Raw genomic sequence first — 17,506 nt, 5'->3', positions numbered from 1 at the left:
ACTCATCGTACACACTCTCTCTCTAGATTTCTTCACTGTACGTCGCTGGAATCAACGATCCAAAATTACCACGAGGATCAGGAAAGGATTCTCTACAAGTTCTACGGATTAGATTTTCATTTTGGGCATTCTTGGGTTTTGGCCCAAAATCGAGGTACGACTTGGTTTTCAGTTCTGATTCAGTGGTTGTGTAGAGAATATGGTTGTGAGTATATTCTGTACTATGCTTTGTAGATTTTGGAACTCGATTCGTTGTTAGGGGCCTTGAAGTTCGGGATTTGTCATTTGGGAAAAGGTAAGGGGATTCAGTTTATGTCAGTTATTTTTGAAATCGAACTTGGTAGAACTCTGGTTTGTTGTCCTGTGTGCATTTTGATTACTCATTTGGGGGGATCTAATGGGTAAAATTATGGGTTTTTCATGTTACAGTTTTGGGAAAAAAAGGGTATTGGGTTACACCTCTGGTTTTGTGGATCCACCAGTTAGTACCGGTACGATACCACGGGAGCCTAGGGTTCGCCATGTGCCAGGGATGCTGTGTAATGCAGACCGACTACGGGCCGAATGGTGTGACGATACCGGGTTGATCATGTGTGTGTGTGTGTGTATGCACTGTTTTGAAACTAGTACTGGAACTGCATTTAATTGTGTATGTTTTGCTGTCATGATAACACTCAAATGCCACACACCGATATAACCTGTATCTGCCTTACTGAGAGGTGTCTTACCCCTGTTGTACGTATATATTTTTTTAGGTCATTTGGATAATCGGAGCTAGCCTCCTGGTGTAGGAGCGTAGTGGTCGGTGTACTACGGGAAGTACCTGGGTAAGTCCTAAGCTTGTGCTAAGTGGACTTTTGGGAGTTCTGGCTGCCACCTGGGTTTATGCTGTATTTTGTGGAGTTTGAATCCTTTGTATAGACTTTGGTATGGTACAGAATGTGTATAAAATATTTGTCTTCTGCCGTATATTGGTGATATGTATGGATGTGTTTAGGGTGCTTGGAAACCCCATGGGGTCGGATCCTTATCCATTGTACTGTATCTTGGTATTGTATGATACAAGGACAGGTTAGATTACTTTTTCACCCTTGGGTCCCATTGTCGGGGTCGGGGCATGACAACTTGGTATCAGAGCTAACCAGGTTATTAGGTCTTGTAGACCTGGTTAGGCATAGCTGTGTGTACATACTAGAGCATAGGAGGTTGGATGTGGGTAGAGTTGGTTGTGGGATGTTTTTTTTCTAGACCGAGATTCATTGGCGGTGTTATATGTTTTTCCTGGAATGATGATTCTAGTAAAATCACGGCAAACCATTGGTGACTTTCGTGTTAGTGCGATAGGACAGATTTGGACCTAATAGGTAGTGGTTAACATGATTATGGTTAGATAATTTTGTTAACTGCACGTGTTGTAGGAGTCTTGATAGAACTATGCTGTGTTTTTCGAATGGAGCCCAAGGATAATGACCTTGGAAGTAGCTTTGAGGAGACGGTGAGTGATGATTCTCTTACCGTGCCTCGAGGTTTGACAAGGCAAGTCCTGCGGGAGATTGGGCGGAGTGTGAGGAGACACAAACGTTCTCCTACACCTATGGGGTGCACTATTGAGAGGTTCACACGTATGCATCCTCCGACGTTCTCAAGGGGACATGACCCGACGATAGAAGAGGACTGGTTCAAGAAGATTGAGAGGATTTTAGAGGTCTTACACTGCATGAACAGGCAGAGGGTCCTCTATGCTACCTTCTAGTTGTTGGGGGAGGTAGGGCGTTGGTGGACTGCAGTCAATCTACTGGAAAAGTAGAGGGCCGATCCTGTGGAGATGTTTTGGAGCCGTTTTAAGGAGGTGTACTTTGACAGATACTTCTTGGCTTCCAGTACGTGATGCTAAGGCGGATGAGTTTTCTGCCTTGACTTAGGGGAGTATGACGATGTAGGGATATGCTGCTTGATATATAAAGCTATCTCGGTTTGCGCTGTGTTTGGTCTCGAACGAGTATGAAAAGACTCGAAGGTTTGAGAAGGGCCTGAGGAAGGATATCCGCAGACTAGTGGGTATGCTTCAGATCCGTGAGTTATTGGTTTGGTGGATAAAGCCATAGTGATTGAGACTGACATCCGAGAGGACGAGGTAGACCAAGAGCAGAAGAAGAGGCCAGTACCTTCTAGTTCTCAGTCTGGATCTCGTCAGGGATCGTGGAAGAAGGGGAACAGGGGCTCAGGTTATCGATAGAATACTGAGCATTAGGGTTCTCAGATGAGTTAGGTGGGTAATCATTGTACCAGGTGCCGTAAATGGCATAGCGGTGAGTGCCAGCCATTTGGGGGTAACTGCTACAATTATAACTAGTCAGGTCACATGACTCGGGATTGTCACGTACTGAGGAGGGGTACACCTTCTTCGAGTCATAATTAGGGAAGTAATCAGATATCCCGGGGAACCCACCGGACGAACACAACTCCAGTGAGGGTGTACTCGCTTACTCTAGCGGATGCTGAGCATGCGAGGAATGTGGTGACAGGTACTATTATATTGCTTTTAAATAGAGTTGTAGTTTTATTTGATTCAAGTGCGACCCACTCCTTTATATCTGTTAATTTTGTGAAACTGTGTAGGGTGGAGACCCAAGTCATGGAAGAGGGATTGTCTATAGCCACACCATCTGGGAGTATATCATTCTGTAGGAGGATGTTGAAAGATTGCCTAGTGGTAATCCAGGGAAAGTTGCTACCAGAAAACCTTGTAGAGTACGACATGTCAGGGTTTGATGTTATATAGGGGATGGATTGATTATTCTCCAGTTATGCCATGATTGACTGTCGTAAGAAGGTGGTAGTGTTCAGACCTCTTGGGGAACAAGAGTACAAGTTTGTAAGATCATGTGTGCATTTGACACCATAGATTCTATCGGCATTGCAAGATAGGAGATTACTCTTGCATGGATGCCAGGAGTACTTAGCTTGTGTGAAAGAATTGGAGCGGGATGAGTTAAGACTCGAGGATATTCAGGTAGTTAGTGAGTTCCCGGATGTGTTTCCAGATGATTTACCAGGTTTACCTCCAAATCGTGAGGTGGAGTTTGCAATAAAGCTGCTGCCTAGCAAGTCACCGATCTCTAAAGCTCCATATCGGATGGCTCTAGCAGAACTTTGGGAGTTGAAGGAGCAGTTGCAGGAATTACTGGACAGGGGTTTCATTCGACCTAGTGTTTCGCACTGGGGAGCTCCAGTACTGTTTGTGAAAAAGAAGGACGGGTCGATGCACATGTGTGTTGATTATCATGAGATTAATAAGGTGACTCTGAAGAACCGTTACCCTTTGTCTCGTATGAATGATCTCTTTGACCAGCTGCAGGGAACGCAGTTCTTTTCGAAGATCTATCTACAGCTAGGATATCATCAGGTGAGGGTCAAATCTAAGGATGTAGCGAATACCGCTTTCCGAACTCGATACGGCGACTACGAGTTTCTAGTCATACCTTTTGGGTTGGCGAATGCTCCAACAGTATTCATGGAGCTTATGAACAGGGTTTTCCATGAGTACTTGGATTGATTTGTAGTAGTATTTATTGATGATATTCTGGTATACTCGAGGAGTTTGGAAGAGCATGAGAGTCATCTGAGGTTAGTATTATAGATTTCGTGGGAGAAGAAGCTTTATGCTAAACCGAAGAAGTGTGAATTCTGGTTGAATTAGGTCACATTCTTAGGCCATGTGGTGATTGCTGATGGTATATTAGTTGATCCTAGCAAGGTGGAAGCTTTGGTCGATTGGGTAAGGTCGAAGAGTGTGCAGGAAGTTCAAAGTTTTCTAAGACTGACAGGTTATTATTGTCGATTTGTGGAAGGTTTCTCTAAACTGTTTGGGCCTCTGAATCGATTGACCAGAAAGAGAGTGAAGTTTGAGTGGACTAGTGATTGCAAGCAGTGTTTTCGAGAGTTAAACACCGATTGCTTACTGCTCCAGTTTCGACCATTCCTTCGGGGATGGTGGATTTGTGATTTATAGCGACGCGTCTCTGAAAGGTTTGGGATGTGTGCTTATGCAGCAGGGTAAGGTAGTAGCGTATGCTTCTTGACAACTGAAGGAATACAAGAAGAATTACCTTACGCATGATCTGGAGTTAGCTGCTGTTGTATATGTAATGAAGATTTGGCAACACTACCTATATGGTGTGCAGTGTGAGATCTTCACCGATCATAAAAGCCTCAGGTACTTTTTCACGCAGAAGGAGCTGAATATGAGGCAGAGATGGTGGCTTGAGTTGATCAAGGACTAAGATTGCACCATCATTTATCAAATGGGGAAAGCTAATGTGGTAGCCAATGCGTTGATCCGAAAGTCGAAACATGTGGCTGTATCTACAGTTGTAGCTCAGCATCACATCAGACTGGATTTAGAGAGCTCAAGTATAAAGTTAGTTTGTGGTGATCATCAGGTTTTCTTTATTAGCTTGGTGGTCCAGCCAAATTTGTTGGAGCGTATAAAGGCCGCGCAGGCTAGTGATGCGGAGTTGACAGAGGTTGTGGAAAAGGTACAGTAGGGATTGGCTACAGAGTTCAACATATCTGAAGGAGGTGTATTGAAGTTTGGGACCAGGTTATATGTTCCAAATGACGAAGAGATCAAAAGGATAATTTTGGAGGAAGTGCATCGCTCTTTATATACGGTGCATTCGGGTAGTATGAAGATGTATTGAGATTTGCATGAGACCTTCTGGTGGAGCGGTATGAAGAGGCAGATTGCTCAGTTCGTGGAGCAATGTTTGATGTGTCGACAGGTGAAAGCTGAACATCATAGACCGATAGGGCCATTACAACCCTTAGTTATTCCGAAGTGGAAATGGTAGCATATTTCCATGGACTTTGTGACTGGGTTGCCACCAGCACTCCACGAGCATAATGCTATTTGGGTGATCGTAGACAGGTTGATGAAATCTGCTCACTTTTTACCGATGAAGGTTAGCTATCCTTTGAGTAGGCTAGCAGATTTATATGTGCATGAGATTGTGAGAATACATGGAGTACCGGTGTCCATTGTATCAGATTGAGACCTGAGGTTTACTTCTCGATTCTAGACAAGTTTGCAGGAAGCATTAGGGACGAAGCTTACTTTCAGTACAGCATTCCACCCCCAGACTGATGGAAAGTAAGAGAGGACGATACAGATCTTAGAAGATATGTTGAGGGCTTGTGTGTTAGATTTCGTGGTAGCTAGATACAGTTTATACCACTAGTAGAGTTCGCTTATAACAACAGCTTCCAGGCTAGTATCGGGATGGCACCGTTCGAGGCTTTATATGGTTGAAGGTGTTGATCTACTTTATATTGGAGTGATATAGGTGAACGTTAGGTGTTAGGACCTGAACTTGTGTAGCAGGCATCTGAGAAGGTGGGTTTGATCCAAGAAAGGATTAAATCAGCTTAGATTCGACAGAAGAGCTATGCAGACGTTTGCCACCGTGAGTTAGAGTTAGCGTTTGAGGTGGGGGGTAAAGTATTTCTGAGGATCGCTCCGATGAAAGGGGTGATGAGATTTGGAAGGAAGGACAAGTTGAGCCTGAGGTATATTGGACCATTCAAGATTCTTGAACGAGTGGGTCTGGTAGCCTATAAGATTGTACTACCTCCAGCTTTCTCGAGGATCCACGATGTATTTCACATATCCATGTTGAGGAGGTACGTGTTAGATCCTTCACATGTAATTAGTTATGAGGACTTGAAAATTGGGGACACTTTAGCGTATGAGGAGGTACCTGTTTAGATTCTGGACCGTAAAGTTTAGAAGCTACGTACCAAGGACATACCTTAGGTGAAGGTATTGTGGCGGAATCACGAGGTTGAGAAAGATTCTTAGGAATTGGAAGCAAAAAATATGCTGGAAGTATCCACAGTTGTTCTGAGTAATGTACATTACCCTACTTTATATTCGAATAGATGGTTAATCTTGGGGAGTGTGTGTATTTGTGAACTCCTAAGTCAGTTTATGTTTGTAACCATGGTGTTCCTCCGCCACAAGTGAGGGTATGTATATATTGTGATGGGGTTGCGTTGTAGTAGTCGCCAGTTTCGTTCTAAAGTTGCGTGTTTGTGCTTGAGTTTATGAATAAGAGATAGAAAATTTTGAGGACGAAATTTTTGTAAAGAGGAGAGGTTGTAAGAACCCAAACCGTGATATATGGGTTTAATTAATTAAGAGAGGGGTAAATTGGTAATTGAGGTGGATTCGTCGACGAAGCTAGAGTTCATTAACGAAAACCTTGTGTTGCTCATCGAAGAAATTTAGAGGCTCGTCGACGAGGAGAAGCCAAGGGGTTAAGGAAATCGGTAATATCAAGTTTGTCGAAAAGGCCATTGTCTCATTGACGAGTTGTCTATGTGGCCTCGTCGACGAGGACACCATTCGTCAACGAGGAGTGGCTGAGTCAAAGGGCTATAAATAGATATTTTCATTACTTCTCAGCTAAGAAATCTCAAATTCTCTATTTATCTCTCTAGAAACTCATCATACACACTCTCTCTCTAGATTTCTTCGCCGTACGTTGCTAGAATTGATAATCTGACGTTACCACGAGGATTAGGGGAGGATTCTCTACAAGTTCTACAGATCGAATTTTCGTTTCGGGCATTCTCGGGTTTTGGCCCAAAATCGAGGTAAGGCTTAGTTTTTAGTTCTGATTCAATAGTTGTGTAGAGAATAGGGTTGTGAGCATTGTCTGTTCTATGCTTTGTAGATTTTGGAACTTGGTTCATTGTTAAGGGCCTTGGAGTTCGGGATTTGTCATTTGGGAAAAGGTAAGGGGATTCAGTTTATGTCGGTTATTTTTTAAATCGAACTTGGTAAAATTGTGGTTCGCGGTCGTGTGTATGTGATGACCTGCCTAATTTCCACCTTTTTTTTTTTTTTTTTTACAATAAATACAATATCACATATCCCAGCTCAGCAGATCATAATCTACTTGGACCCGTGGGTACCAAGGATACATCAGAACATATAAACAAAGCCTAAGCATCAGTAAATACACAATCATACTATCATAAATACAAAATCATCCATTATAATACCATAAATACTAGAGCCACTATATCCACTGTATTTCAGTATATATATCCCGAAATAAAATCTAGGAACATTCCCTACAAAATCCGACTGTCCCTACTAAAACTTACCCTTCAAAGAGGGAAGACAAACAACTCTAGATCAGCGGGGCTTTTCCCACTCTCTTATTAGGGGCTTTTGAAAAGTTTATAAAATTTTGGGGTGAGACACCTCTCAGTAAGGGAAATAAACTAATACCAGTATGTGGCAACATAAGTATTCTGTGTCATACATATACCATACAGAACATATTCAGTAATTGTTTTATCAAATCTGGGAAAACATATATTATCATCAAAACATGGCAGAACATACTGCATTTTCATAAACATAATTCATCTCATATAATAATAATATAAAAACATTCCTGGTAGGTTAGTTGGTTGTTGTCATGTATTACCCCCACATGACTGGGTTTTGTGGCCGGAAGGCGGGACCTAACAATGATTAGCCGACCACTGCCAAGTCAAAAGTACAATCTATAAGTTTGATGGGTCTGCCTGACTTGGTTTTACACCAGGGGTGATCACACACACTTCTTAAAAACCACATCGACCATCCAATCTCACACCACTTCGTACAGCAGCGTTAACAAAAATATCATGATCACGAAGACCATGGACACATAGAAACGGTACCGTGCAAGTGCTAGCCTAGATCAAGCCAACTAGGTTCTAATATCATATAACATATACTGAAACTGTGATACATGAATATTTCATATCATTAATTTTCAAATCAATCATATCATTTTGCATAAATACGTATATCATGAAAATCATTGGCCCGTACGCCGGTATTTCATAGTTTACCATAGCTCGGCCCGTACGCCAACAAATCATAGCATAGTCCGTACGCTGGCAATCACATCCATAGCTCGGCCCGTATGCCAGAAAATCATATCATAGCACAGCCCATACGCTGGCAAATCACATTCATAGTTCAGCCCGTACGTCTGCAAATCATATACATAGCTCAGCCCGTACGCTGGAAAATCATACACATAGCACGGCCCGTACATCGGCAAAACATATAAAATCTTGGCCTGTACGCTGGTTTTTCATTATAAAAATTCGTATCATAATCACATTCCCAAAAACAGTATTTCAAATTAATTTCTACTCATGTCACACTAATAGGTTTTTCGCATATTCAACATACCATCATTTTCAACAGTATTTTCCTAAATATAAATTATATATAAATATACTTATTTTCTGAAATCAAATACTATAAATACATACATTTTCTTAAAAAGAACTAGCTTAGTTTATCCCCTTACCTGGCTATTGAGAAAGCCCCCAAAATATTCTAGTCTAACACCCGTAGGATTTCCTGACCAATACCCTGAAAATGAAAACTCTCAGTATTAAACTTCAGTATTTTCATGCGTATATCATTTCCTATAACTATCGTAAGACCAAATTTGGCTTAAAAAGCCTTACCTCAACTCAGGGATGATTTCCAACTTGCTTTCACCAACAATCCGCTCCGGTAGATTTGGAGAGAACTTCCCCAAAAGCGTCATGGTGGCTTCGGATTGTCGATCCGACGTAAATTTAGCCTAAAATCAACGAAAGAGAGAGAGAGAACCGAAGGGGGGGGGGGGGAGAGAGAGAGAGAGAGAGAGAGAGAGAGAGAGAGAGAGAGAGAGGAGAGATTTCTTAATTGGAATGTAAAAATATGAATTTTTGATATTTATAGAACTAGATTCGTTGACGAGCCACGTCATTTGTCGACGATTCCATTAATAATTTCGTCGACGAAATTCAGTCCTTATCGACAAAATTCAGTCGGCTCAAAACCTCTTTCAGTATTTCTTCATTGATGAAATTTAGTCTTCATCGACGAATTCTCTTAAACCCTCGTCGACGAATCCCCTGTATTTGTCGACGAAGTTGACTTCCTCTTTCTGTTACTGTCTCAATTTCCCTTCCTCTTTATTATTTAAATCCCATTATTATTCGGGTCGTTACAGTGTGCGTTTTGATTACTCATTTGGGGGGGATCTAACGGGTAAAATTATGAGTTTTTTCATGTTACTGTTTTGGGAAAAAAGGGGGCATTGGGTTATATCCCTGGTTTTGTTGGAAACCATATGTATATGGTGATTTATACTACATAATAGGGATGACCGTGCCTTGACTTTATTTAAACTGTACATGTTTGGAAAATCATGATTTTTGGATTACCAAATGGGTGTGGTTTGTCTGGTTATATAAGCATGCATGGTTGTGTTTTGGTGGAATGCAATCGGAACTGGGTTATGAGTTGTTCCAGGTATTGTGAGTGTTCGGCTCTATATCCGAGGGCGTATGAAATTGCTAGCCATGTTTGGTAAGAGTTTTCGGCTCTATATCCGAGGGCATGAGCCTTATCGGCTGATCACCCAAGGGTGTGGATTCACCAGTTAGTACCAGTACAATACCATGGGAGCCTGGGGTTCGCTATGGGCCAAAGGGTGTGACGACACTGGGTTGATCATGTGTGTGTGCGTGCATGTACGCACTGTTTTGAAACTAGTACTGGAACTGCATTTAACTGTGTTTGTTTTGCTGTTATGATAATACTCAAATGCCACACACCGATATAACCTGTATCTGCCTTATTGAGAGGTGTCTCACCCCTGCTGTACGTACATATTTTTCAAGTCCTTTGGGTAACTGGAGCTAACTTCCTGGTGTAGGAGCGTAGTGGTCGGTGTACTACGGGAAGTACCTGGGTAAGTCCTAAGCTTATGTTGGGCGATCATTTAGGAGTTCTGGCTGCCACCTGGGTTTGTGCTGTATTTTATGGAGTTTGACTCCTTTGTATAAACTCTGCTATAGTACAGAATGTGTATAAAAGATTTGTCTTCCATTGTATATTTGTGATATGTATGTGTTTAGGGTGCTTGGAAACCCCATGGGGTCGGACCATTATCCATTGTACTTTATCTTGGTATTGTATGATACAGGGACAGGTTATGTTACTTTTTCACCCTTGGGTCCCATTGTTGGGTTCGGAGCGTTACAGACACGGTATTGTATCTTGTTGAGAAATACTGAAATTGTAGTGTGTGTATTGAATTTGGTTAATATATCATATATGCAATTTCATACATACTTAGATTGCCTTTAGGTTGCGTAATATTATTGCTAGATTAGTGGATTGACTTAGGGAACAAATTTTAAAATTTCAATTCACCCCCCTCTTGGGATTGCACCAAAGCTAACAGTGAGTTCCGGCTTTTTGAAAAAAAAAAAAAATGGTTGTAGTTTTGAAGCAAGTATGTACAAGGTGGTTTTTGGTGGATAGACTCAACTGCAATGAGTCATGTGTGCAACGGTGAAACAATGGGCTTAAAGTTTACTTATAGAAAAATTGGCTCTTATTAATGTCTACTTTTTCTTACTCTCTTAATTAAGCATGGTTTTAAACTTGAATTTGAAAGGAAAAAATTTATTCTGTCCAAGTGTAGGTATGTGCACATGCTAAAATAACAAAAGAAATATGTCTTAGACTACATAAGACTCATTTTTTTAACAACTCAATTCATATTGATGTGTTATTTGCAAGACACTTCAACATGTAGAGGAAAGAAATACTTGTTACTCCTATTGATGATTTTCCTAAGTATTGTTACATAGTAAAAATGAGCTATTGCATAAATTTGAAGTACTAAATAAAGTTGGTCATTTTTGTGATAACAAGATTAGTGTCTTACGTATGAAAATAAACGTGAATATCATTTTCATTATATAGTGAAACATTGTAGGCATAGTACATGAAACATTTGCAACTTATACACTGCGACAAAATAGAGTGGTAGAAAGAAAAACAAAATAGAACATTAATAGATAGAGCATTAATTTAGGTTTGAGTTGAAGCCAATCTTAGTTCTAGATTAAATATGGGTTGCACACATGTGCTTCAAGTTCTTATTGGTTTAAGGACTTATGGGACGCCCTCCAAAGTTTGTGAAGTATTTTACCTATTTTCTTATAAGGTATTCTATTCTCCCCACAAGTTATTATATATTCTTGAACTTATTAATCTAGAATTCATCATTCCCTTCAGAGTGTAATTTTTCCTTTATGCAGCTCCATTAGATTCAAGTAGGGTGGTACAACTTCATGTCTAAGGCACTAGTGGCATATTGTATTGATTTAGTAGAGCACTTAACTCTATGCAGTTGCAGCATGAACGTTCAAGGGCGTGCCAAGGTGGGCTTTAATACTACTTTGGGCCATGGTTCTAGTAACGCGAAATTCCATTTTTTTATAACATAGGCTATCCTTTTAGTATGTCTCATTGACTTATTTAGGTCATCAATTTTATTATGGTCATTCAAAATCTACAAAATAAAATTTAAATTTGAAGATATAGAGATCTGTAGAAAAATAGAAGCTAACTTCAAATTCGTAGAAATAAATTGATTGGATGAAAAAAATGCTTCATCCATTTAAATATATTGCACCATCTTTCATGCATCCATTTCTTCTACAATTACTTTTTGAAAATTTGTATACTAAAGTCACACATTTCTTTCATTTTGAATAGCTTATTTCTGAAGTAGAATATTTAAATTATTTTCAAATGTTCAATCTACAAACAATCAAAAGCCTCCACTGTATCATAGAGTCCTGTAGAACTTGTTGGCAGATTGTTTGGTGGGGGCAAATTTCATGCTAAGAGAAGTGCGATCCTTTGTGCCTTGGAGCATTTCATTTCTAATTGTCTAGTAGTTTATTATACAAATATGATAATCAATGTTGGAGCCCTTCATTATCTGGGCTACCGTAAGTATTTCTAAGTTCCACCTTTGAGTACATCCTCTTGTGTAGCTATTTGAATCTTGAGGTCTTTTTCCTCTTCGCGAGGGTTTTGATCCTGCTTCCTTGACTTGATGCAAACTTCTTGATCACCTTCTTTGCCCCATAATAGCAAGTATAGGCCAACAATCACAATTACTCCCCCTGTTATGCTAGCAAACCATGGATAAACTTTTAAAGTCATGCAATCCTTTGGGCTGGTAGTTGACAATGAAATTGCACGCACACAAACACACACACACGCACACACACACCCACATATTTTGATTTACCTGCCCATGTAAAGTTTTTCACCAAGGGCAAAGTATGCTAGAAACGCCACTAGTATTGTGGAAAGGGGATTAAACATGGTCACAAAAACTGGGCCTTTTTCTTCTGTGCACCACAACTGAAGGAAGATTATTAATCCGGAGCATACCACCCCCTGCCATGTTTATCGTCTTTAATTTTAGAACCTAATTAGTTAAAAACCTGAATTTCATTTCACTTGATATTTGAGTATGGAGAATTCCCACTTACAGCATATATGATGGACCATAAATCAATGTTTAAACCAACTGTCCAAGCTGCTCGTTTATGCTCTACAAATATGGTGAAGACCGCTGATTGTGCTCCCCCAACAAAGTTCATCCATGTAGTTAACGAGAGTTGTGCAGGATATCTCTTCAATGTAATTGCCTAAAATTTTCAGTATAACTATTTGTAACATACATATGCCAAACAGTTCTATGTATGAATTCTTATAACTTCTAATACAAGTCTTTCATAAATTGCATAATCTTATGTTTTTTGCATTTGGTTTATTTAATCTTGGCTTGCAAACTCCTGGAACAAAAATATTCCAGTGCAAGAACAACGAGAACAGAAACACAGAGTTGAGGTTGAAAACCTGCATGATATACCATATTGACCATGTTATGCAGCTTGCTACTGTAAGAACTGAACCCTTGAACCAGTTTTCATGAGTCATTGTGCTACTTTTGATGTGGATTAGAGGATGCCATAGATTTCTTATGAGGTGACCTTTATACAATGTCATAATCATGACCCCAGCTAAGGAAACCAAGGTTCCAGCAATTTTTGCTATTCCACGAGGCCTTCGAAGATCAAGAACCTCCAACCTGCTTCCATTCTTGAAATTAAACTGATAAAATAGTCATGAAATTTTATATTACGAGTAATAAATGGAATCAGTCAGAGCGACACCCCAATACCTGAGTACAACTGCAAATACAAAGGTTAGGGAAGCTATGGTGTTGACCATTGATGAAAGGAAGGTTGGAGAGGTGTATTTAAAGCTCGCAAAATACATGTTTAGTGTCAAACTCACCCTGCAATCAGCAGATGCTGTTTAGCTAAATATTTGTATATGTTAGTTTTAGGCAAAACTTTTATTAATCCCTACCCAAGAAGTGAAAGAATGAAAATCTCCAAGAAAAGGGCTAACGTGAGCTTTGGCCTTGCTTTTCTGCAGAAAAAAGAAGAATGATCAGTAGCGCTACACATCTTATTCTATGCATGTTTTGAGCAATAACCAATTTAGAAAGCCATAACTAATGATAAGCACAGGTTAATTGCAGACAAAGATCCCAATTCATTTGGCCTTTCTCGTTTAAAGTTCAGAAAAAGAGGATACAGTTAACTGATTAAAAATGTAAATTGCATACAGTTTTTACAAATTATCCGCGGTATGTCTATATGAAATAACCCAGACTGACAAAATATACATGTAGTTACGTAGTCAGAACTGTTCTGTCCATAAAGAGCTCAAGTATTAAAATGAGAATAAAAGCAACTCTAGCCTCACTGTTACTTTCACGTTATAGTGTAATATATACATCTTTATGTACCTTTCAAGAAAATAGGCGAAGGGCAACATGACAAAACCAGCTAAAATGTGTCTGTAAGTAATGTAGACATGAGGATTCATCCCATGATTGAAGGAGGCTTCTGTGATAAAATAGAGAAAAGTATAGCCCATCTGGGACAGAACCATGAAGAACTGTGGCTTGAACCTCCTGTAAATGCTCATAAGGCTACATGCCTCTGGTGCCATCTCCTCCAATCCCTTGCTTTCTTTTATTAACAGGCTGAAGGAGTACAAGGTGCATTTATACGAAAGTTGGGTTGCAGAATATTACTACCTTATGCCATGTTCTTGATTTGGTTTCCACTTTGTAGCCTGATTGCTGACATGAGAAACGAATCATTCTCTTTCGCGTTTGCTTAAAATTGCAGAAAAAGAAGATCGTTACAAAAAGTTTCTAATAATTTACCAAATTTGTCATGTAATGCTTAAGGAAATATGTGTTGAAATATTTTTTAAAATAATCGATTTTATGGTTTTTCAAAATCTTATTCACTAAAATATTTATGGGTTGTCCCACATTAAAAAGAGTGAAAAAAGAAAAGTTATTAATAAATCTTAAAGTTGATTAAGAAATAATATTAGTGTATACTTTAGTGCACCCTAAGATAGTGTTAATACGCTCTAGTGAGCACGTGGCATGGGTTGTAGAGCGCTAGTGGCCCATTTTATTGGTACACAAGTATCATGATCAGATGACTTAAAATTAATCTTATATTTTTTATAAGATCAAGTGGTGCGATATGAACCGTATAAATAATTTAACAGACATATTTTCATTTGGCAAGTGACAATTAATAAAATAATTATTTAACTGATTATTTAAATTTAAAAAGATGTAATTGTCTATTCAATTATGGGTTCTGTTTTCTGCAGAAACAAAATTTCAAAAATTTGTTTAGATTCTTCTAAGGGTGTTTGTAATCAATTGTTCGTTTTTGTATAACACAAACTAATATCATATTATATTTTGCGCTTCATTGTATCCTGAAAACGTATTTTGCTGACTCAATACACACCGATCTGGTAGGGACAAATAACATTTTAAGGAAAATGACATTATAACGTGCATTGAAACATTTTCTATTCTGCAACATTTTCCCTATTTATTTTTATAATAATTTTTCTTCACAATGTGGTAAATAATTTTCACCCATTTTTCTGTGGGATATAAGAATGGCTTAAATCTACTGGTTTGATTTACTGAATATGCTTCATAACATCTTCTTGACTAGGAAATTAATCCCTCAGTGGAACACGTAAAAACTGTCTAAGAGGAATCTTTTTTTTTTTTTATTTGTATATATCCGGTTTGTTTAGCTATTATTAAGAATAAGCAATACAATAGAAATTTGGGAATAGGGGTAATAGTTGTTCCCTCCAACATGAAATAGGAAAAGAACACAAATTCCTAGTGAAATTTTAGAACAGTTATTCCTTATATATTCTTTGTTATAGATACATAAAAGTGTGATTAGGTGAAATAGCTATTCATTGGAATAAGATGGAATATAGTGAAATAGCTATTCATTGAAATAAGATGGAATATAGTTTAAATTTCAAAAATCAACTGAATAGTTATTCCTTATATATTCTTAATTATTTCATTCAACATACAAAATAAACATTCTCATAATGAAATTTGGGAATAGTTAATCCTTACCTATTTGTTATTATGTACTCATAAAATGTTTCAAATTATTATTTGTTTTAAAATAAAATTATAATTTTTTGTATAATTAATTGTGACTAATCTACTAAGCCCCTGTTTGGGAGCACTTAAAAAAGTGCTTATAACTCATCACTTAAAATAAGCACTTTTACAAAAAAAAGAAAAAGAAAAAGGTAGAGTTTGGATCATACTGCAACAAATACTTATTGCAATAAGTGTTTTTCTAGAATCACTTTTTTGAGAACTATTTAAGAGATGCAATAAGTGCTTTTCTAAAATCACTTTTTTGAAAACTATTGAAGAGAATTTTGTGAAGCTAACTTTTGACTAATAAGTGATGCTGTTCACTGTTGAGGTCAATTTTGTAAATTTAAGAAACTCTAGTGACTATTTTATAATTTTAAAAATGCATTATAAGGTAATCATATATTATTTTACTATATATTATAATATATTAATTATCAATCAAACATAATTAAATTTCGGAATAAAGAAGAAAAATCATCTATTAATTCAAATTAATATTAAAAATTAAAATTAATAATTTGGTTTATAATACTACTTTAACATAAATGAATATGATAATCATATCTTATAAGTATGTATTAAGAACAAGATATTATTAATAAAAAAATATTTTTTTACTTAATAGCAATATTTTAATATTAATTAAAATAATAGTAAAAATAACTATTAATTAATTTTTTAATTGAAAACTAATCATATATTATTTTATCTTGCATTACAACCTATTGATTATTAATAAAACATAATTAAATTCTGGAATTAATAAAAAAATCATCTATAAATTTAAATTAATATTAAGTATATTAAAATTTTTAATTAAGTTATTAATACTATTTTTAACATAAATGAATGTGATAATAATATGTTATAAATATACATTAAAAACAAGATTATTTTTGATTAATAAATACTATTATATTATTTTAGTCAATAGAAAATATTTAAATTTTAATTAAAATAAATATAATTATCATTTACATTTTTAGTCATAAAAATATTAATATTTTTATTTAAAATATATTTAAAAATAAATATTATCTATTATAATTAAATTATGGTTTGAACAATAATTATTTATTAATTTAAATTAATATGATAGTGATATGTTATAAATATAAAATAATAACAATATCATTATTAATTAAAAAATTATAATCCTACATTATGTTTTAATGGGAAATATTTAAATTTTATTTATAAATAATTAAAATAATTGTAATGAAATTGTTAATTAAAAAAATATTAATATTTTTAATTTAAAATATATTTAAAAATAATCTTAGAGTACCCTATAATAAAAGTAAGTGTCCAACTACTGCTTATTTTAAACACAACCAAACACCACTTATAACTTTCGACATTTTTCTAGTTTAGCACATCTTGTGAAAAGTACTTCTACAAAAGTGATTCCAAATAATTCCTAAAATTAGTTTACTCCTGAGAATAGACATTCCGTAAACCAGATGTTACCTTAGATTGTCATTTACTTTTAGGATTATATATATATATATATATATATATATGTACAAACTAATAAATTCTTTCTATTTTAACTACCTAAGAGTAGACATTGTGCTAACCAAATGCAACCTTATATCCAACTGAATGGAGCACATCCCTAACTGCTGCATTTTAGAATTTTCTTAGTGAAGCTGTCAAAACATTTCACTTTATCTTGTTGATGAGAATAAGAATTGTTCTTCCAGTTACCTACCTGTCCTGCATACATCTTGTTGGTGAATGTGACAAGATAATGTTGGCCATCTTTCGTGCCAATAGCAGATATGCATATTGGAATAATCAATATATTGGCTTTTTTTTTTTTTTTTTTTTTCTGTTGCTTTTACTCAGTAGGATCAATTTGAGTGAGTCTGTGATGGGGAGATGGCAAATCAGGATGGTGTCAATTAGATATTCCAAACAAACTGGCATTATCAGCAGCCTTCTCAGTGGGGTCTTGCAGAAGCAGAATAGGCTGCTCCCACTTGGCTAAGTTGGCAAGTGCTCTCCTTTCTTTCCTTCAT

At 36.9% G+C, this 17,506-nt stretch overlaps 2 protein-coding genes across 2 annotated transcripts; one reads left to right on the top strand and one right to left on the bottom strand.

Annotated features, from left to right (window-relative positions):
* Positions 1-1,450: 1,450 nt before the first annotated feature.
* Positions 1,451-3,556, top strand: LOC131151249 (uncharacterized). The gene is made up of 4 exons (XM_058102503.1): positions 1,451-1,725; positions 2,620-2,713; positions 2,906-3,013; positions 3,359-3,556. The coding sequence occupies exons 1-4, from the start codon at positions 1,451-1,453 to the stop codon at positions 3,554-3,556; spliced, it is 675 nt and encodes a 224-aa protein (XP_057958486.1).
* Positions 3,557-11,774: 8,218 nt separating this feature from the next.
* LOC131151248 (WAT1-related protein At4g08300-like) lies at positions 11,775-17,246 on the bottom strand. Its single transcript, XM_058102502.1, has 8 exons — positions 17,197-17,246; positions 13,767-14,006; positions 13,322-13,384; positions 13,131-13,247; positions 12,806-13,037; positions 12,436-12,594; positions 12,189-12,340; positions 11,775-12,068 (listed from the first exon to the last, which is right to left on the bottom strand). Exons 1-8 carry the CDS (start codon positions 17,244-17,246, stop codon positions 11,894-11,896), a joined length of 1,188 nt encoding a protein of 395 aa, XP_057958485.1. The 3' UTR covers positions 11,775-11,893.
* Between the last annotated feature and the right edge of the window lie 260 nt (positions 17,247-17,506).

This window comes from Malania oleifera, chromosome 3 (assembly GCF_029873635.1).
Source record: "Malania oleifera isolate guangnan ecotype guangnan chromosome 3, ASM2987363v1, whole genome shotgun sequence".
Lineage (NCBI taxonomy): Eukaryota > Viridiplantae > Streptophyta > Magnoliopsida > Santalales > Ximeniaceae > Malania > Malania oleifera.
The sequence above is the reverse complement of the archived record's forward strand: the minus strand, read 5'-3'. Positions and strand labels throughout refer to the sequence as shown.